The 22,416-nt window shown below is 41.0% G+C and overlaps 1 protein-coding gene across 2 annotated transcripts in view; it reads left to right on the top strand.

Annotated features, from left to right (window-relative positions):
- The window catches only part of FHIP1A (FHF complex subunit HOOK interacting protein 1A), a 198,158-nt gene that overhangs the window by 162,324 nt on the left and 13,418 nt on the right, over window positions 1–22,416 (top strand). For both annotated transcript variants that reach the window (XM_081076751.1, XM_081076752.1), the window contains exons 7-10: window positions 5,948–6,115; window positions 8,360–8,439; window positions 16,876–17,066; window positions 19,875–21,020. In XM_081076751.1, the coding sequence (XP_080932877.1) occupies window positions 5,948–6,115; window positions 8,360–8,439; window positions 16,876–17,066; window positions 19,875–21,020 (1,585 nt within the window). The remainder of the gene's footprint in view (window positions 1–5,947; window positions 6,116–8,359; window positions 8,440–16,875; window positions 17,067–19,874; window positions 21,021–22,416) is intronic.

Raw genomic sequence — 22,416 nt, forward strand, 5'->3', positions numbered from 1 at the left:
TCAAAGGAGACGCCACGCAAGAGTGGCTCCTACCTTGGAGAGGGCACAACAATCACCTGACCCCAATGTCTGCCACCTACCTGAGCGTTTGTTCCAATGTGACTGGATCACACAAAAAACTGTTCGCAGGTGGGAAATTTATTTTTCAGGACACACATAAACCTGCCAGTACAGGGAGGACTCTGGTGCTAATTTAGATGCAAATGGAATTTCCCAAGTAGAGCCGATTACAGAAAGGTCAGAGTGTCTGTGTGCTCAGTTTCATGCCTACGCTCCACGTTGCGTTACTGTGCAGCTGCCATTGTGGGCCTGGCGGCTGGGCTTGTCCTGGCTTCATTTTTGAGAGGGTTTATGGAAGTGGAACGTGACTCAGGCTGTCAGCTTCTCCCTTCCCACCCACCACTTTTTAAAAGAAAGCAAACTCTTTATTTTGTCCATTTTTCAAAGCTTGAAATTTTAAATTAAAAAAAAAAGAACTGTTGGAGATCTTAGGCTAAAATAAAAAGGAGTAAATTTACTGCAAATTCAGTTGCCAGCCCGTTCAGAGAACTGATCTCAATTATGCATATACTTCTTCCAGACCAGACCACACTGAGTCATAGCCGGGAGTATAGGGAACTGGAGACGAGAACTGGTGGCTGAGAGGGTGGCAGAAAGGATTACATTGGATTGGTTATGGCAGTGCTGTTTTAGTGTTTTCCAGATGTTTCTGACTGTAGTGCACAGCCAGAAATGTATCTTATACATTTTGTGTGTTTTGCTGAATATATAACAAGGCTCATAAATAATGTATTACATATATTTTGAATAAAATGTGTATACAGAAGTTTTACAACACAGTGCTTACTCTTACTACATGCAGTGTACTCTTAATATTTCTAATTAGAATCTGGTCTACACCATTAGTGAATCGACACATTGATTTTTCACGACCCACTTTTGGGTCTCAAACTATAGTTTGAAAAGCACCAGTTTAAGAGATTGGTGAAGAGTGCTTGGCATGAAGGAGGACTCAGGTAAGGGATAGTGGAGGGTGGAAAGGTGGGCAAAGAAAGAGATTTATTTCAAAGGATAGACTAAACTGGACTTGACAGCAGTGAAATTAAGTACCTGAGTCAGGACTCCATTCTAGAACTTGGGCTGAAACGTAAGCACGTAAGAGTGCCTAAGCTATTGTAAATGCTGCAATGGACATAGGGTTGCATTTATAGTTTCAAATTCGTGTTTTCATTTCCTTTGGATAAGTACCCAGAAGTGGAATTGCTGGGTTGTATAGTAGTTCTATTTTCAGTTTTTTGAAGCACCTCCATACTGTTTTCCATAGTGACTGCACCAATTTATATTCCCCAACAGTGCACAAGGCCTCCCTTTCCTCCACCTTCTCTCTAACGGTTGTTATTTCTTGTCTTTTTTTATAATAGGCATTCTAACAGGTGTGAGGTGATATCTCAATGTGCTTTTTTGACTTGCATTTCTCTGATAATTAATAATGTTTCACATCTTTTCATGTGCCGATTGGCCAAATGTATGTCTGTTTTGGAAAAGTGTCCATTTAGATCTCCTGCCCATTAAAAAAAATGTTTTCTTTGCTATTGAGTTGTCTGAGTTCTTTATATATTTTGGATATTAACCCCTTATCAGATATGTGATTTGCAAATATTTTTCCCCATTTCATAGGCTGCCTTTTCATATTCTTAATGGTTTCCTTTGCTGTGCAGAAGCTTTTAATTTGATACAGTTCCACTTGTTTATATTTGCATTTGTTTTTTAGAGTCAGAGCCATTTGCGTTTAGAGTCAGATCCAAAAATCAATTCTAAGACCTATGGCGAGTAGCTTACTGCCTATGTTTTCTAGAAATTTTATGGTTTCAGGCTTTCCATTCAAGTCTTTAATCTATTTTGAGTTAATTTTTGTATATAGTGTAAGATAGGTCTAGTTTCATTCTTTTGCATGTAGCTGTTCAGTTTTCCCAACACTATTAATTGAAGAGACTGTCCATTTGCCATTATATATTCTTGGCTCCTTTGTCATAAATTAATTGACCATATATGAGTGGGTTTATTTTTGGGCTCTCTATTTTGTTCCATTGGTGTATGTGTCTGTTTTTTATGTCTTTACCATACTGTGTGATTACTATAGCATTGTAGTATAGTTTGAAATCAAGGAGTGTGATAGGTTCAACTTTATTCTTCTTTCTCAAGATTACTTTAGCTGCTTGATGTCTTTTGTGGTTCCATACAATTTTAGAATTATTATAGTTCTGTGAAGAATGCCACTGGAGTTTTGATAGGGATTACATTGAACCTGTAAATTGCTTTGGGGGGTATGGACACTATTTACAGTAGCCAAAATATGGAAATAATGTAAGTGCCCATTGATAGATGAATGGATAAATGGCAAATCTTGCCATTTACAACATGGATGGACCTCGAGGGTATTATGTGAAGTGAAATAAGTCAGACAAAGACAAGTACTGTATGATTTCACTTATATATTGAATCTAAAAAAACAAAACAAATGAACAAACAGAGCAAATAACAAAACTCATAGACACAGAGAGCAGATTGGTGGTTATCAGAGGGGAAGGGGGTTGGGGGTTGGGTGCAATGGGTGAGGGGGTTAATTGCATGGTGATGGATGCACTTAGTGTGGTGATCACTTTGTAGTGTATATAAAGATCAAATTATGCTTTATACCTGAAACTACTATAGTATATACCAATTTTACCTCAATTAGGAACAAAAAAGAGTGCCTAAGCAGATATATTGTCTAAGGTTCATAATTGCAGTTACCTCGTCAAGGATAATTATTTGTTGGTAGGAACGAGTGTTTCTTAGGTTATTGTAGCCATTCTGGTCTATCTTTAGTAAGAAATAACATTCCTAAGTTTTAGTATCCTTACCCTTTTTTATTGTGTATTGTGTGGTGGTAAGGTAGAACCTCATTTACTATTTCCACTATGATTTCTATGTAAATCAATAGCTACTTGCAATCCTTTATAGAACAAGGCAAATAAATATTGACAGTCATGTATATGGCAAAGGTCTTGCTTATAACAAAACTGATTGTCTTTGTAACTGGACCATGAAGACGAGGCTGCTTCCTTATTTGGCTAGTATTCCCTCTTTGGGGCATTTCTGGGAACTATCTTCAGCACAGCAGACCTGCTTTCCCCTGACGGTTTCCCCTGACGGTTTGCAAGTGATCACACTTAGGCTCTGGTCTCATCCTCGTTAAGGAGGTTGCCTCTTTGGGGGATTAGAGGAAGATTCTGAAAAGTAAGATAATGGGACAGGAGAAGATTTTCTGGGATAAAAGGCTTCTGAGGGCTCTTACAATATGGAGGAGGAAAGAGATGGAAAGAGAAAGGAATCCGATTTTCCTGGTTTCAGGGTTAGTTGATGGTGAATGCGACCTTGATTTATAAACAGTGTGCAAGTTGATGCTTAATAGAATTGGGTTTTTAATATTTATACCACGTTATGTAAATGCTGCCCCTCCAAAGGCTTTCTTAAATCCTCTTAGCTTATAAATGACAGCTTTGATTTCTTTAAAGAAAAAAAAAATCTTTCATCTATCTAGCCTAAGAGTAGTAAACAATAGATGCTTACTGTCCTTCTTTCATGTCAGTCCCCAAAGACTGAGACTTATATTCTAAAGAGTTTATTGCTGTGCTTTTGAGCTTATTAAGGTCATGTGTAATTTAAGGAGGGGGCAAGCTGAAGCTGCATTATTGGTGCAAAGGCAGCTCCTGGAATTCTGCACGACACATCAGCTCAGCAGTGCTCATTAGGTAAGATGAAAATACAGTCTTGCAGAAACGACACACATGGCCCCTTTGGAATGATGAGCACCACTTTTTTTTTTTCCCAGCGATCAAGACTCTTAGGGAATTAGACTTTTGCCTAAATGATTTTGGATTAAGTTTCTGCTGAAGGATCCTGAGATTGCAGGTTTGTAGTCATGAGCTAATAGAACTACCTGTTTGGTGTTGTGGGTCATTTCCCCTGGAGTTGTACTTGGTGACATCAGTTATTTTGTAGGTCTTTATTAAAAATGTGCCGAATCTCTGGGACCTTCAGAGCACAAGCAGAAAACAGGGAAGAATTAAAAATCAAGCTCAACTCTGGCAAATGGAAATCACTGGGCCCTTGGGGGATGTCATTTATTCATGAAACGTTTTTTAAGTGCTGCTTCTGTGCCAGACTGGTCCATTGCACTGGAGTAATAAAGAAAAAGACACAGCATGAGTCCCAGGGCGGGAATAAGAGTGCCATGAATTTGGGGACCAGAGACCACTGGAAAGCACAGGGATGGAAGCAGTTTGTTTCAGCAGCTGGGACAGCCCATGAGAAGCACACTTTTCGAGGTAATTTATTTGCCAAATGGTTGACTCTCACCTGTTTCCTTTGTTATGTTTGAAGTTGCTCAGATGACACACTGGTGTGTTGAATGTTTGACAGCTCACAGTATTGGCGCTGAGCTGACAGGGGAAGGATGTTAGCACTCTGATGCGGTGCTCAGAACACCCAGCATACTGCTGGGTAAGTTGTCAATGGGTTCTGAGAGCGTGGATTGAAATGTAGTGTGTAGGCATGCCTGACTCAGAATAAAGAAAACAGACAAAACTGGCTTGATAATACCTTATCCGACTCATCTATCTGGAGCAGACCTAAGAACCAAGAAACTTATAGAAGTAATTGAAACCTTTATGCACAGAGGTTCCACACAAGGCCTATCTATACTTATAGAAGGAGATTTGGAGATCTAGTTTCTATACTGATTTGTGGATTGTGAAAGCAGAAAATTACAAGGGGGAAGAGGAATGTATATAAAAGGAATGGCCCAGTAACAGTATGATTAAGTGACATTTAATACGTTTAAAGGGAGGAATAAAGAAGATGGAAAACTAAAAAAGAGAAGATGTAATCACTTAAAAAGTATCGCCACCCATTTCATTTATCATCAAGCATATTAGACTCATGGCAGGGGGATTTCTAACATTTGTAGGGTGTAGGGTTGGAATCTGAAATTTTGAACTGCTTTCCTGGTGATTTTCATGCGGCCCTGTTTCATTATTTCTATACTCCAGACAATAAGGCAATCGATGACCCTTGTGGACCAAGAAATGCTATATTCTGCTTTTAGGAAGATAGAAATGTATATTAGCTCTCGAAACAGTCCCAGTCACAATGTTAACAGAGTGTTCTGTTTCCTGAAAGATTGACATTTTACTGCATGAGAAATAGTAACTTGTATTATATATCTAGAAAAGTCGCAGTTACTTTATAAGCAGTAAACTCTTATATCACTTTATGAACAACACTTTATGTATATTACTCAGTTACAAAAATTTGACTTGCCACTTTCCAGAAACATATCTGAACTTCTGTGACACTTTGTGTCTTTACCTCTCATTTGCCACTTATTACATTATTATTTGGTTTGCTGGATCATATATGCATATAACCCATCTTCCTGGTTAAAAAACACATACATTCTGATGTTTCTAGCTCTTTGTACATAGCAGGTTCTCAATAAATATTTGAGTGGCTCAGAATGAAACAAGTTATACTGAGCTGTCTAATTAATCCTTTACTGACCATATAAATACTTTCCATTATCTTTTTTTCCTCCCCCTTCTGATTACACACTAAAATATTTATGGTATCTGAACTGCATTTAATGATTAGAGCTCTCTGAACACTTGCCTTGCTTCTTTATGCCTTTGCCTTTCCCTTACTGGATTAAAGGGCGGAAGCAGCAGGCGGTGTCATGGAATGTGAGTAGGTTATGGGCTTCAGATGAAGCTCTGAACTGTGTTCTCGTGGCAGGCGTGTCCTTGCCTTGATGGGGTCACTGCGGTGAGGCCAGGGGCCGTCGTGGAGGCTTGTAGCCCAGCAGTGAGAAGATGCTCACCTGTGCTCATTTTGTCGTTGGTCCCAGGTGACTGTGGAGGAGGTCATGACTACAACTGCATATTTGGATCTTTTTCTGCGTAGCATCTCCGAGCCAGCACTACTTGAGATCTTCCTTCGTTTTATCCTATTGCACCAGCACGAGAATGTCCACATTCTAGATACTCTCACGAGCCGAATCAACACCCCATTTCGGGTAAGGAGAGCCCCAGAGAAGGGGAATTGGTAACTCAGAACAGATTTCAGGGGAGTTTGTTTTTGGAGTAAGATTATGAATATTCTCCTCTCCCCCATTACCTTTTTTATTTTGGAACTAGATAATGCATTTTGCTATTACTAGTCCTTTGGTTAGGGAGGTGGCACTTACTGCCTTTCAGAGGACATTTTTCTGTTTGTATGGGTTGGCAGTTTCTTCTGCGGAACGAGCAGAATGCGCTTCTGAGGAGGCACGATGCAGGGGAACATATGGACCCATGTGCAGGTAAAGCCAAGAAAGCAGAGTGTGTCAAGTTTGGGTGTGAGAGAGCATATTCCTGCCCATAAGTGTTTTGAAATGGAAGTCTAGGCAGTTGTGGATTTAGGTAGTCCTTCTTTAGTTTTGGAACTCAGATCAACTTTGAAAATCCTCATGATATTAGCATTGCCTGCCCCAAAGTCTATCTCTATTTAATTGCGATTATTGTTTTAAAAGTAAAAGAATAATAATTTAACAATGTATTATTGAATTTGTAATGTGTATAGCAATATCATAAAAGGAGATTAGAAGAAATAAAGCTATATAAGAGTACTAGTTCTATACTTCACTGGAGCTAATTCAGTATAAATCTGTAGTAGTGTCTGATAAGTTCAAATGTATATGGTAAGGCCTAGAGCAACCACTAATAACATAACTTAAAAAGTGGAAAAAAATCATTAAAGGAATAAAAATGTTTTACTAGGGAAAATATTCACTTAATGCAAAAGAAGACAGTAAAAATGGAATAGGGGAACAGAAAAACATGAGACATATAGAAAACAAAAAGTAAAATGTGAGACATAAATCCAGCTATATCAATAATATTAAGTGTGAATAGATTAAAACATCTAATCAACAGACAGAAATTGTCAGACTGGATAAGAAAAGACGATCTGCAGGAGATACACTTTAGATTCAAAGATATCAATGGATTGAAAGTTAAATTCCTAAATCTGAACTGAACCAAACACTTGACAATATATATAGAACGACCTTTAGAAATAAATTAAGCTTATGAGACAATACACTTGGTTACTAGCTTATAAAACTGCAGTGTTGGTCAAAGAGTATAAACTTCCACTTATAAGATGAATAAGTTCTGGGAATGCAAATCATGGTGACTTTAGTTAACAATACTGTATCATGTACAGTATTGCCATAGTAACCCCTGCAAATCAATGTCTAGGGTGCTTAACGCGGTATTTTTGTCATTTCATCATTGAGTTGTAGGAGTATACATAGAATGTGTATTCGGGCTATCAGTTCTCCTATAGGATTTGATTAGGAAGCCTAAGCCTGGAATTATGCCACCACGCAGAATTACCCTCCTACAAAATACCTATGTTCCTATTTCCAACTGTTTAAGATCCAGATACAATCACCCCTACAACTCCAGGGAAAGAGCCTAAATTACTTACATGGTCTGACAGAATGACAAAAGCTTACTCCCCAAAGGGCATGGTGATTTTATAATATACCTTTGAGAATCTTCCCTGTTTGGTTGTTTATCTTTACTTTTTGGAAATCAGAGATTGAGAGAAGTCTTTTTTTTTTTTTTAATGAATTTAGAAAAGTATATTCTGACACCCTCAGCACTGCTGGAAATGGAACCAAGGAGAATGTTTGCCAAAGACAAGAAGAGCTGAGGCTTGGGGCTGAGAATGCTGGAGGGCGAGTTGTCTAGGATACATGCAGTTTTCTGTTAGCCTGTCTTGTAGATAACCAATGTCAGATTGGAAAATAACTTAGGAAAACAGGGACAACCAGGAGATCGTGTGCATGTGTGTGAGGCAATACACGTATCTACTATAGTGTGTAAAACTGTACAGTATTGGTCAGAGAGTACGTATTGCAGTGTGTATGTATGTGCACACCTATGCATATGTATGTGTTGGAGAGTTACAGGGGTGGGTTCATCTGGATCTTAAAAAGTTGGAAATAGGAGCATAGGCATTTTGTAGGAGGGTACTTCTGCGTCATAGCATAATTCCATGTGTAGTCTTTCTTAATCAAATGCTATAGGAGAACTGATAGCCTGAACACACATTCTCTCTGGCAGCAGCATGTTTTTTGTTTGTTTGTTTTATCAAAACTGCTGAAGAAATGAGGCCATTTTATTTTGTAATTCGGATTTATTGACCATCTGTGGGGAGTAGAGCTATCTTTCCATTATCTGAAATAGAATGTGTATTTATTGCTCCCCAGCTCTGTGTGGTGTCCCTGGCATTATTTAGAACTCTCATCGGTTTACACTGTGAAGATGTGATGTTACAACTAGTTTTAAGGTGAGTTGTCGTCTTTTGTTCCCTTTAAAGGAAGACTCATTCTATGCTATTGCCATAATTGGTTTTCTTTGGTAGTATAAGCTAAGTGGGGGCCGTGCTTTTAAGGAAAAAATTCATCAAGAAAATCACTTTAATTTCTGCGTTATTTCCCAAGGTTACTTTCAGTTTTACCATAAAAAGTTTTTAGGGGGCCAAATGGATTATGTTATAAATATGCTCCTAGAAAGAACAGATAGAATGTTTGGAAATTTTCAAAAGTATTATGAAACCTCTCTGGTTCGTGGCTGAATGTCTTTCTCCTGAAGTATGATTTTAGGGGAAATTTGTTATTGAAAACAACTTTTCCAAATATGAAATGCTGTTGATATATAATTTCTATGACTCTTGCTGTGGTAATGGTACACATACAGTGTGTACTCTCTCTGATCTCTGTGTATGTTTCAATTAAAATCAGTAAATATTTAATGAGTGCTTTGTATAGAGTTCAGATGGGGGTGCAAGGTTGGAGTAGACAAATTGAAAAGGACTTACATATGAGGTAGAAAATGTATGTTTTTCAGACGTACAGGTGGGAAAGTTTTCATGAAATGGTGGTATTTGAAGACAGATTTTGGGAGTTTAAGTAGACTGCCATTAAGACAACATTAATTTGTTCATTTGGCCAGGGGATTCAGGAACTCCAAATCCTGTCCTGGCCCAGCTCTGCCTCTACTTCTGGGCTCCCTGAGGGCAGCAGCTGCTTTTGTAAAGGAAAAGAGAGAGAGGTCGCTGGGGTTTTTGCTCCCACACTCCCCTCAAGTGGTGCGGTGGTGCGGAAGCAAAAAGGAAAAGCCCACCAGGGTGCCCAGGTATGCCCTCTACCTCCTCCCTCCTCCCTGGACTTCCTACCCTTCCTTTGATCCCTGATCCCTCTTTGGGAATAAGGGTGGAAGAAGCCAAGAGCAGGGGAAGAGGGAGGAGACTAGGGCTGCCCCCCCCCCCATGGGGGTTTTGACACAATGTAAGTGGAATTACTGGGGAGATGCCATGTCAAGTGGATGTAACAGCAGTTCCTAAGTGGTAGCTTGAAAAATAAGGGGAGAGCAGCAGCATCATGGAAGGGCAGCAGTGGCACGGCACGGCAACTAGTTAGAAATGTACAATCTTGGCCTTCTCCCAGTCGTGCTAACTCAGACGCTCTAGGGATGAGTGTGTTGTAACAAACGTTCCAGGGGATTCTGATGCCTGGCTGAATTTAAGAACCACTTTTTTAAGGAATAGTGCAGTGCAGTGTTAGCATCCTGCAAAACGGAGTGATAAAACACCAGGCTGGAAAAGCTAGTGGTGGCATAATGGTGGAGGGAGGCTTTACAGAGTTAGCCTTTTACGGAAGAGTATCACCTATTAATTTGCTAAGTTTAAAAAGAGGTTTTGGACTTTTCGGGGTTTAGATCAGGTCCTCAGTAACTAATCTTAAGGCATTAGTAAAGAACAAATCCTATCCTAAAGAAATACCTTGGGTCGTCTGGGTAGAGCATTAGTTATCTGTCCTAAAAGGATTACGTTAGCTCCCCATTAAGTCTCTACTGATATGACAGAACGCATTAGCAAGGCCTGAATGAAATCCTTCAGAGAACTTGTTAAAGCCTTTTTTATTGCCCCCAAACCAGACTTTGCCTCCAACAAGAGTAAAACCTGATTATATTTAAATGTTAAATTCTTGAATACTGCTTCTCTGATGGCATGAAAAGCAGCGGTCTTTTTCAGAGTGCCTGGAAGCCTGGCCTCTGCTCAGGAGGTGCCGAGCTTCCCGATGCTGGGTCACCAGGGCACTTTAGCCCAAGTGGTGCAAGCTCGCTGCTCAGTGACCTTTACAAGATGAACTCTCATCACCTTTTGTCTGCTTAAACAGAGGTGTTTGTTAGAAATTGTCCTTAGAGATCATATTAGTTAAGGCTTCTGTGGAGACCAGACTGATACCTTATGAAGGTGAAGAAATCAGCTCATGATTGAAATATTTACATGTTCAAGTCAGGGCTCGTCATTTCCAGGTGAGTAAGGACTAGTAATTTCCCCAGGAAGTGCTGGAAGGGCACGTTATCATAGGTTCTGAATGGAATAATGGAAAAAAAGCCAGATATAACCACTTGGTCCCAGGTTCGCTTCTTCTTTTTTTTCTTTTTTGATGAGGAGGATGTTGGTGATACTATAATGATACAATAATAACAGTTGCCCTTTATTGAATACTTTCTCTATTTCTAATTCTACCATATTGCCTGGGGGGAGCCATGAGAATGGCAAATGAGGGGACTTACACAGAAGTCGGGCGTGTGATAGACGTACAGGAAACCTCTGCTTCCTGGTCTCTAGCCTCTGAACTTCTGATTCCACTCCCCCACATTTAAAAATTATTTTTAATTGTGGTAAAATGCACATAACATACAAATTACCGCCTTAACTATTTTTAAGTGTCCAGTTCCGTGGTATTAAGTACATTTGCATTGTTGTGTAGCCATCACCACCATCCATCTACAGAGCTATTTTCGCCTTGCAAGACCAGCACTCTACAGTTATTAAACAATACTTCCCCGTTTCTCCATTCCCCCAGCCGCTGGCAGCCTCCATTCTGCTTTCCGTCCTGTGATTTGACCACTCTAGGTACCTCACATAGTGTTCGTCTTTTTGTACCTGACTTACCTTCCTTAGCATTGTATCTTCAGAGTTCATCCATGGTGTACCATGTGTCAGAACTTTTTTCCTTTTTAAGGCTGAATGATATTCCATTGTTTATACCACATTTTGTTTATCCATTCATCTGTCAGGGGACATTGTGGGTTGCTTCCACTTTTTGGCTATTGTGAAAAATGCTGCTATAAACATGGGTGTACAAATATCTCTTCAAGATTCTGCTAACACTTCTTTGAGTTTATCTCCAGAAGTGGAACTGCTAGATCATATAGTAATTCTATTTAAAAATTTTTATTGTTTTTCATAACAGCTACACTATTTTACATGCCTATAACAGTGCACAAGATATCCAGTTTCTCAGTATTCTCACCAACTCTTGTTGTTTTCTGTTAAGAAAATGGATATTTTAATAATCAAGCAAAAATGACAGGTAGGTTTGAGGAAGAACCAACTAGAGCTCTTAGAAATAAAAAACTGTAATTATTGAAATGAAAAACGGAGTGTTTGGGGTAAATAGCTTTTAAAACAGATTAAGAGAGAATTAATGAGATGGGTGCTAGACTTAAAAGGGGATCACTTCATAAATTACATAAGTGTGTAACCACTACGCTGTATATCTGAAACTAATATAAAATAATATTGAATGTCAAATATAATTTTAAAAAATAGTCGTGGGTATCTATAGGATAGCATAAGGAATATAGTCAATAATATGGTGTCAGATGGGTAGTAGACTTATTGGGGTTATCACTTTGTGTGGTATATAAACGTCTAATCACTATGTTGTTTTGTATACTTGAAACTAATAAAAAAAAAGAGAGAATTAATGAACTAGAAAATAGACTGCGGAAGTTACTAAGTTTGTAGTACGAAGAGATAAGGAGATAAAAAATATGAAAACAGGGCAATGAACAATGGAGGCTAGAATGATATAGTGTAACATATCCGTTTAGAGCCCCTGAGGCAAAGTGAACTGCTGATTTCACTGGACCTGTTCTGGACCTGTTCTGGAATTTGCTACCTCATAAGGTTCTTGGGAGGATCAACTGTGGTGGTTATCTGTGAAAATGTTTTGAAATGCAATAAAGTACTGCACAAATTTAAGGGAGTGGGATTTTCTAGAAAATACATTTTAAACTAATGAAAGCAATGTCTGTTCTGATTTAGAATATCTGTACCAAAAGCAAGGACAATGAAAAATCCTTACTCTACCAGTCATTTAAACTTGAAGGGACATAAAAAAATAGATCTGTAATCCATCCTCTTTTGTTGTTGTCATTCCAATGTACACAAAAAATTTGTAGATCTGAGAGGCAATAGAGCAGTGAAGATTATGTGAATCCTCTTAATGAAGTTGTTTATGTGATAAATAAATAACTATACATCAATTTTTGTTGCAACCCAAATACTCTTAAATATTGACATTACAAAGTGATAATCCATTTGCAACTGATATGTTTCTTTCCTTTAGCAAAATAAATCAGAAAAGTAAGTTGAAATAAGATATTCCCAAAAGAGAGTCTATTTTAGTGAGCAGAAAACCAAGGAGAACTTGTCCACTTCCATGGAGGTGACATATGATAGGTCAAAGGCAGGCAGGAAATGCTGACAAGCAGTGAAGTGACAGATCACCCCATTTTCCTGGTACCTCCCAGTTTAGGCAAAATTTAATTGCTTAATACTCTGCCATTTATGAGTATTCTGGTTAGGGTGTTTTTTTCAGAAGTGCTGGTCCACTGTCAGCTTTATGAACTGCATTGCCTGTTGTGTTCAGACAGAGGCTGTTTTGCTCAAAGAGAAGCTGTGTGTGCACCTCAGGGACATTTCCATCTTGCTTGGGAATTAGATAGGTGTTTGGAGGAGAGCAAGAAAATCAAGCCCGCCTACGGTGAGACGAAGAGGAGAAATATGGCCAGAGTGTCTTTGAAAAACAGACGACCTTTTTGAAATTCACTAACGTGCTTTTTAGATTTTTGCTTCTTGGTGCATTCTTCAGGTTACCATCGTCTCATAGAAAGCACCTTGCTCACCCTATTGTACTTTACTGCTGTGTTTTGTTTGTTTTTATTGCCAGTGTAGCAGTAGGCAATAATATGTGTGCTTTGTTATCGACTGGTTGTCACTGAGTTGTTTTAGAAGTGATGATGATTTATTTTAATGAGTGATATCCAGGAAAATAGAAAATAGACTCAGAGTTGTAGAAAGTTGGGGAAATAATGCGAAGAGGGAGAATATGGACAGTATATGATTTTTCCCTGTATATTGTGGGATGACTTTGAGTAATCTAGACTTCTAAAATCAGATATTTATTACTTTCTGATTATTTTTACCACTTTCCGAATTTAAATAAAATCTCCAAACAAAATAAGTATACTGTAAATAGAAAGGCAGTTTGATGACAAATACCTAAACTAAATTCCTAGGTGATTTTTTTCTGCTACCGACAGCTACTTCATTTTGATATTTGACATTGGGGGAGAATCTGACATTTGTTTTTCTTTCTTTCTTTGTTTCTTTCTTTGTTTCTTTGTTTCTTTGTTTCTTTCTTTCTTTCTTTCTTTCTTTCTTTCTTTCTTTCTTTCTTTCTTTCTTTCTTTCTTTCTTTCTTTCTTTCTTTCTTTCCTTCTCTCTCTCTCTCTCTCTCTCTCTCTCTCTCTCTCTCTCTCTCTCTCTCTCCCTCCCTCCCTCCCTCCCTCCCTCCCTCCCTTCTTTTTTTCTGTCATTAAAGTATAGTTGGCATACAATATTATATTGCTTTTAGGCATACCACATAGTGATTTCACATGTGTATATCTTACGATGGGATCACCACACTAAGTCTGACCCATCTGTCACCATGCAGTCATCACATGATCTTTGACTCCATCCCTCTTCACCTTTTTCTACCCATCTCCATGCCTCCCCCACTCTGGCAACTAGTTGTTCTTTGTTTCTATGAGTTTTTTTTGTTTGTTCATTCTTTGATTTGTTTTTTAAATCCACATATAAGTGAAATCATATAGTATTTGTCTTCCTCTGACTTATTTCACTTAGCATAATACCCTCTAGAACCATCCATGTTGTCAGAAATGGCAGGATTTCATTTTTATGGCCAAGTAATAGTCCATTGTACATATGTACCACATCATCTTTATCCATTCATCTATTGATGGACACCTAGGTTATTTCCATATCTTGACTTTTGTAAATAATGCTACAATGAACATTCATTTTATTTCTTATCTTTCCCTGTAAATGATGGAAAGACAGAGGGTACGTGTACAGTTTTCTGGTTCTTCCCTCTGGGATAAGCCTTCATTAGAAAGGCACAGTAGAAGTACTGCATTGAATACAAGGAAAGTTATTCGTTAGAATTGACTCCCCTATTTCCAACTTTGTAGAACCTCTCTTTCAACCTATCTATAGGGGCTCTCCATTTATTTGATTTACTCATTAGAAAATTCTTATTCTCTGCTGAAAGCATATGTTTGCAAAGTTGCAAATTCTCAATAACTCTTCATTCTAATACAATTTCAAGCTACTCACTGGTGATATTTGATAAATCGCTTTGTTAGTTTTGATACAGTGTGCTTTTTTTTAACATTGCAAACAAAGAGTAGAAATCTATGTATATCAATTTAAGTCATGAAATATGCTTGGTTTGAGCTATAAGTAGTCATTGAGTTCCTACAAAAGCATTGAAGCAGTTTATTTCTTAAATAATTAATGATCAGAATATGGATACAATAAATCCTGTGTAATCTGAATTTCCCTAGGCCTACCAGTCGTTGAGAAGAGTTCACATCAGCAACCACAGGATAAGTTTTTCTGACTCTCACCTCCAATTCTCCTCTAAGAATTTGGGCCCCTGGAAAGCATCCGCCATCACTCCTGGGGGTCCCTAGAGGAGGGATTCATGAACAAGTCTGTCCCCCACCAGTTGCCACAGGAGCCACTGCTCTGCTCTCCTCCCCTGCCGAGGCCTCACCCCTCCTGAAGTTGCTCTTGGGTGCTGACGTGCTGGAGCCGTACCGCCTTCCCTTGCACTTCTGGGGCCAGGGCTGTGCTGTGGTCAGACAGGTGGCAGAAGGCCTCTCTGCCTGGCATGACTCTGAATCACCAAAGCATCTCTGCTCACGGAGATCCTTCTGAAAAGAGCTCCTTCATTTTCTACCAACAGCAGCCATTTCTCCTCTCATAAGGCTCAGATACAGGTCCCCAAAGCTGGGCCAAGCACGAGAACACACCTGCCCTGTCTCCCATACTGCCCTCCTCCATCTTTCTTTTTTATTCTTGTAACCTTTGACTTTCATGAAACTGAATGTACAGAAATAGATGCCTCTATGTTGGACAGGGGTGTGTGTCTGGATCTTAGTGACGGGTTTAGGCTTCAGGTGTGTGTGTATGCCCGTGGGTGCAGGGGGCGAGGAGAACGGGATCCCCTTGCCTGGCCACCTAGACAGAGTACTTGAGGAATGGTTTGATTGTTTCTGAGAACAGGAGGTTAAGCGGCAAGCTTGTCATTTCATACCTTGAAAGTTATTAAGACCTTTTGTTTAAAGTATCACAAAGAGAATGAAATCTTTTCTCCTCCTTGTCTCAGTCTCTTGCAGTGGGTCAGCCATCATGACAAACACAGGTTTTCCTCACTTGATCAACATATGTGGGAGATGGCTTAATATCTACAGGCCTCGAGACATACCCCGAAAGTTGTACTTTTTATCTTTTGCGCTGAATCCTTAATCATACCTTGTTTTCCTCTGCATTGCCTTTTTCTTGAAAGTTAAGTGCAGAAGCAAAACCATTCCGGTTTATTGAACACTGAGGTTGTTCCCATACGTGCTCAGGCTTTTCTGGAATTGACTGCTGGACTCAGATGTGACATGTGGCTCTGGCTATGGGACCTCCATCCCAGTTACTCCATCTTTGTTAAACAGCATAGTCTTTCTCCCTGTGAAGAAAGTACGCCATTTAAACACACTTTCTTCTTCCCATGACGCCCATGATATGCTCCAAGCATGCCAGAAAGAATCGCCCCGATTTTCTTGTCTCCAGGTTCATAGTGATACTAAGACGCTTTTGATTGTCCACCAAAAGCATTTTATGTGAAATGAGATCCAGTGCTCTTCGGTGAGTGTTTGGCCACCATTGTTCTCAGAGTCACCCCTGAAAATAAGAGTGGAGGTTTGCTCTTTGTGGTAGTTCCACGGTCCTTCAGTGCCCACTGTGAGTGAAGAGTTTCTGAGGTTCTACGACAGAACTCCTAAAGGAGATCCTTGGTTCTGGTAGCACGTTCGTTATCTTGAGGAAGCGAGCGCTGACATCACTGTGGTATTAGGTCGCCGTGTTTTAGCAGAGAGCTGTGAGCAGAGTGGAGGGAGAAAGGAGCTCTGTCTTGGAGGAGGAAGCCTGGAGGCCTTCTTAGAGAAGGTGACACTGAAGCTGGACTTTGTAGGATGACCAGGCATTTGTGAGGCAGGGTAAAGCACACTCCAGGTGAAGTTTACATTGGAGGCAGAGGCAAAGAGGGAGGTCCATGAAAAGACGAGGACATTTATAGACATTAAATTGTGAAGGCCCTCAAATGCTCTGCACAGGGTGGTCTGTCAGAAGATAGAAACTCTGACAAGTCTTCAGCAAGGGAGTGAACCCTGGGGACTGGTGGGATGGGTGGATTAAGACTGGGCAGAGGACAGGTCTGGCCATGCGTCGCCCTGATTATGGCTTCGGGGGTGGCTGACTGGGAATGGACGTGCGAAGACTGAATGTCGGTCCTTTTTATTGTTCCAGGTATCTGATCCCTTGCAATCACATGATGCTGAGTCAGAGGTGGGCTGTGAAGGAGAGAGACTGTTACTCTGTTTCTGCGGCCAAGCTGCTTGCCTTGACCCCCGTGTGCTGCTCCAGTGGCATCACCCTGACGCTTGGGAACCAAGAGAGGGATTATATTCTCTGGTCAAAGTGTGCGCATGCTAGTGCAGGTAGGAACTCACTAGTGATCTTTAAATAAAAGGATGCCAGATGCCGTCTCTCCTTGAGATACGTGTCTCTTTGGGAAGATAGGGAACAAGATACCATGCTTCCCCGAAAATAAGACTTAAGCAGAAAATAAGCCCTCGCATGGTTTTTCAGGATGACATCCCTTGAACATAAGCCCTAATGCCTTTTTTGGAGCAAAAATTAATATAAGACCCGGTCTTATTTTCGGGGAAACACGGTAGGTAACGAGTCCCATTTCTTTTATGAATGACTAGTTGGGGGTCCTTTTCTGCTTTGTTAGCAGTTATGGGCTCTTTGTAATCAGTGTTCCTTGATATGCCCAGCTATCATTGAGTCAGTGCACCCAGACCTTTATTTTGACTAGGCTTTCTAATGTTGCCCTCAGAACCCAGATGTGAAAATGTGTACCAGCGTGTCTTCTAAAACAAAATGGGGGTGAGAGAATTCTGGCTGTAGCTAAGATCTAGTTAGTCTTTAATTCCCAAAGTGGCCCATTTGTGGATGCTTCTCTGTCAATAACGTATCATCCGAAAACTTACTGTCTGAGACATGGCAATAGCATCTGATTCATTTCACTGACCTAATGAGGGATCTTTCATAAATACTTGGTTTTCACAGGCGTTACAGAGCTCACGTGGAATTTGCCATCTGTAGTGGGTCTTGTACAAGTAAAACTTGAGCGGTCACCTGTATCAACCATGGCTCTCTGGCAGGCAGCTGGAGCAAGGGGACATTTGTGTATCTTTGGTAGTCAGAAGACAGTTTCAGTTCAGTAATATTCTGCCTGTCCTTTGACCAATAGGAAACGATCCAGTCCCGGTGTTAACTCAGGTGTTTCCAATCTATATTCTCATACCCCTTCAACAGTGCCTCTCTCGCCACTCAGTTATAGCCGGGCTGCTTGACTAAGAAAATGTCAGCATATTTGGTATAAATGTAAGTTTTAGAAATTAAGGTTGTCTTACTGATTCTTGGTCTTTAACTAAAGAGCAGTATATACATGAAAATTAATAATTTATGTGGCAGTATAACAATTTAAATGGATTTTAAATATATTTTCCTGTTAAGTAAATTGGTATGGATAATCCTACATTTTCCTACCCAGTAGTTATTTTTTTAAACATATTTGAAAATTGATGTCTGTTTTTTATTTACTGAAACAAGTTCTTTCAAGGATGATTCTATGGCTGGTCTTACGGCAGAATTCAAAAATCAAGTTAAACATATGATTTTCGAGTGTCTACGACTAGCCGCGTTCTTTCCCTGAGTTTAATCCTTTGAAGAAAGTATATGCCCATTTTACAGATGAAGAAACAAACTCAGAGAGAGGGATTGGCTTGTTCAAGGTTACACAGCTAGTAGGTCCTCTGATTCCAAGTTCCACGTTCTTTCCACCATCCTTCCTCTGGGTTGCCTTACAGCAGATAAATGCCCAGATGGATGGATCGTTACATAGGTAAGTAGGCAGGCAGGTAGGTGGATGATGTAATCATTGTGCAGTGATTAAGAGCTAGGATTCTTTACCTTTCTTACTTTCTTTACCTTTCTTTACCTTTCTTACTTTACCCCTCATGTGTAAAATGGAGCCTACCTCAAAAGGTTGTTCCAAGGATAAATGACCTTGGACAGGTAAAGCTCTTAGAAAACTACCTGTCATTGTAGTAAGTGCTAAATAAATATTGCTACCAGTCATTTTTAATATATTTTTATTTAAAAGTGGATAGGAGATAAACACTAACCTTTTAGCAATAGAGCTGTAAAAAGTGAACTCCATCTACCCTAATGACCTGAAAATGTGTATTCTTAAAGGTTCGATTCTGGCCCAGTTTGAAAGAGAGTTAGATGATAAAGAGACTAGAAGCTTGCAAAGGTGTGGCATCGAATGAAATAAGAACGGGTTGATATGAAACAAACTGCTTGAGTTATGGCTCTGCTGCTGACTGGTTGGGGGGCCTTTTCTCTCTGAGCCTCAATTTCTTCATCTGTAAATGGAGAAAATAAGAGTTGTCATAAAGATCAAATCAGATAGCACTGATAAAGCACCTGCCTCATGGTAGATGATTGAGAAACGGTAGAGTATGTATTTTTCCTTGTTTGAATCTTTTTTGTTTCCCGAAGTCCTTTTATTTCCAGTTATGTAGTGGAGAACTTTTAATATCAAAGCAGAGTATCTATGATAACACTGGAAGAATTCCTGGGTTACAAAGGCTATTTTGGTACTGAACATAATTTTATCATAGACCATTTGGTGCTTATCAACATCCCTGTAGTTCCCAGGAAGGCAGAATGAGTCAACAGGCTTTTCTAAAAACCCAGGGTTTTCTGTAAAAAATATTTTCCCCCAGTTTGTGTATCACAGGCCTTCCACTTTAGAGTCAACGTAAAAATCTGTTTAATTATTAACACTGTGGCAGGTGCTATAGTCGATATATTACCTAATTTAAGCCTCTCAGCAACCTGAGACGTTGCCATTATTAGCTCTTATTTCTCTAATGACTGCTGCCTACCTGTTTTCTGTGGGCTCCAGCCAGTATCTGATTGACCATATTGGTTCTTTATCGCCTATGAGAGTAGAGTTTCTCTTTTCATCTTTCCTTCTTAAAACCTAACCATTATTTTTAATTATTCAGAAATCATTTCATCAGAACTTACGAGAATCAAAGTAGGTGGCGAGAGAAAGTCTTAGCCGCCCGATGAGTCACCTCCCTGTGCAGCATTTGTCCCCACACACCTCCCAAGTGTGAGGAAGGGGCCTGGGCTCGTTCTGACCTGTCTCCCTCCCGTGGCAGGGCCCGTGGAGCAGCCCCTCCCTGCGGCAGTCTCTCCATCGGCCTGCATCGTGGAGTACGGCAAGGCCCTGGACATCAGCTACCTGCAGTATCTCTGGGAGGCCCACACCAACATCCTCCACTGCATGCGGGACTGCCGCGTCTGGTCCGCCCTGTACGACGGGGACTCCCCCGACCCTGAGACGTTTCTCCAGAGTCTGACTGATGAGAGCATCGGCCCCTCCACCTTCCCTGTGTTAGGGCTCCCGCCGCCGCTCCCCAGGAAGACGGGGCCTCAGCTGGCTCCGAGAAAGGACAAGAACCAGACAGAGCTGGAGTGGGATGACAGCTATGACACTGGGATCTCCTCAGGGGCTGATGTGGGCTCCCCCGGGCCTGATGACGAGCTGGAGAATTCTGGCCCCCCGGTGCCAATGGAGCCTCCCAAACACATCCAGGAGATGAAGAAGAACGCCATCCTGCTCTTCAAAGGGTCCTACATCGAAGAGTCCGACTTTCAGGACGACGTGATGGTGTACAGGCTGTGTGCCGAGAAGAACTCTGAGGACGCGAACTCGCAGGCGGACGCTGCGCGGCCTGCAGCCCAAGGCCAGCCCGAGGGGCAGGGTCCCCCCACGAACAACGGCCCCCTGCCCAGCCCTCAGCCAGAAACAGACTCAGAGGAGGAACCAAACAGGGACAACTCGGATCTGGGTCAAAATGCGTCCAAGGAACCAGAACAAGAGAATGAGCCTGAGGTAGCCCCGGAGTCAAACTCGGAGTTAGCACCCCGTGTCTCCGAGGCAGAGCACAGCTCAGACCTGACGCTTATTAGCCCCGAGGGACAAGACTTCATTGCCCAGTACGACCAAATCATTCAGGAACTGGATTCTGGCACCGAGGGCTTCATAAGACACGATTCCTCCTCACCTGATCCCTTGCTCCTCACAGAAGAGCAAGAAGGGAAGGAAGAAGAGAGCAAAGGAGAAAAGGAGGAGGCGGAGGAGGAGGAGAGGAAGAAGGAACTAGAAGAGGAGGAGGACGACTTTGACTCTTTTATAGTGGAAGCGCCTGCCGCAGAGATCCTGCCGTCCCCCTTTGGGGCGAGAGATGAGCCGGCCTCTGCCTGTCACCATCCTGTGAGGACTCAGAGCGCTCCGTTCACAGGTGACCGTCTTAGCTTGCTTTGTGATTGCTGCGTATCACAACAGGAAAGGAAGGTAGCTGGAGGTAAAGAGTGTTATCTATCCATTTACCTCAGAGGGACAAAAGCATTTTTGTAAAGAGCAAAGGGGGGGGGGTCGTCTCATTTTTATTTTATTTTTGTCATTCTTGCCACAGTTGTCTTTTTGTTTTACGCCCCCAGCAAATGAGAGGTTCAGTTTTACTGTTGGCTAACTTCCCTTGATACGCCTGTGATAAAGGAACAGGACTGATGAAACCACACAAGAAATGCGGTATCATTATTTAACAGCCTCATTTTCTTTAGTCTACTTTATTTTTCTCCTTAGCATTTATTTTTATGTGTATTTTTAAAAATTGACTTTTTTCTCTCTCTAGAATGTATGCCCCCTGAGGGCTCAGGCGTTGGCCTGTTCTCTGCTCTTTCTCCCCCACCTCAGCAGGGACCAGAGCCCCTGATCAACGTTCAGAATACCTGCTAAAATCATGTAACTGTGTACACATCAGAGGCCGTTGGGGTTAGTTGTGCCTTTGCCTGGGAGCGCATTTCAGAGAATCACAAAATCTTCATCCAGAAATAAGGACAGTAGGCACACATAGACTCATAACTCTACTAAAGAAAGGTTGTCCTGGTAACACACCAATAACAGCAGGTACGCATCATGGAAGAGGCTACGTGATCAGGGATTGGGGTGAGGAATTACGGTACAAAATGTCATTCAATATTAGCCAGTGAAATCTGAATCTGCAAATCGCGGTGCAGAGAGAACTGGCACAGAGTGGGGTTCATCAAGCACAGGGCTGGTCACGGTGGGACCCCTGAATGGTATTGGGGTAGCAAGCAGAGTTCCTCAAAGGAGCTGGCATCACCGAGGGGCAGACAGTGGCTTTGGAATCAGGTCTGTGGGGAATCCTGGCTTTGGCACTTCCAGCTATGGTGTCCCATGATGGCCTTGGTGTCCCTGACCCTCCAGTTGCCCCTGTGAGGACCAAATGCAATACTGGGGGTTCGTGCTTGTGGTTACAGCCGCCCCCAGTGGCCTAGCTGAGGTTTGTCCTTCCCTGGGAAGTAGAGTGCAGACTGGGGAGCAGGGACCGTGTTTCCGCCTCCTTGGGTCACCCAAAATAGATGGAATCACTTTAGCTGCTGGTCCAGCCAAGTAGGCTTAATGTAATTTCAAGGAACTCTTCCACCACCCTCCTCTTAATATTTATTCATCCATTTACTGATGCCTGAAATTTTATTTAAACAGGGAGAAACCTTTTAATTCCATAATTAAAAGGCTTGAGGTTCTAGTTGAGATAACATTTCAGTGTGCATGGGTTTTAATTAAAATTCAATCAGTCAGTCAAAACATAAGTAAAAAGGATTAGATAATCT

The sequence above is a fragment of the Rhinolophus hipposideros genome (genome assembly GCF_964194185.1).
Source record: "Rhinolophus hipposideros genome assembly, chromosome: 16".
NCBI classification, from domain to species: domain Eukaryota; kingdom Metazoa; phylum Chordata; class Mammalia; order Chiroptera; family Rhinolophidae; genus Rhinolophus; species Rhinolophus hipposideros.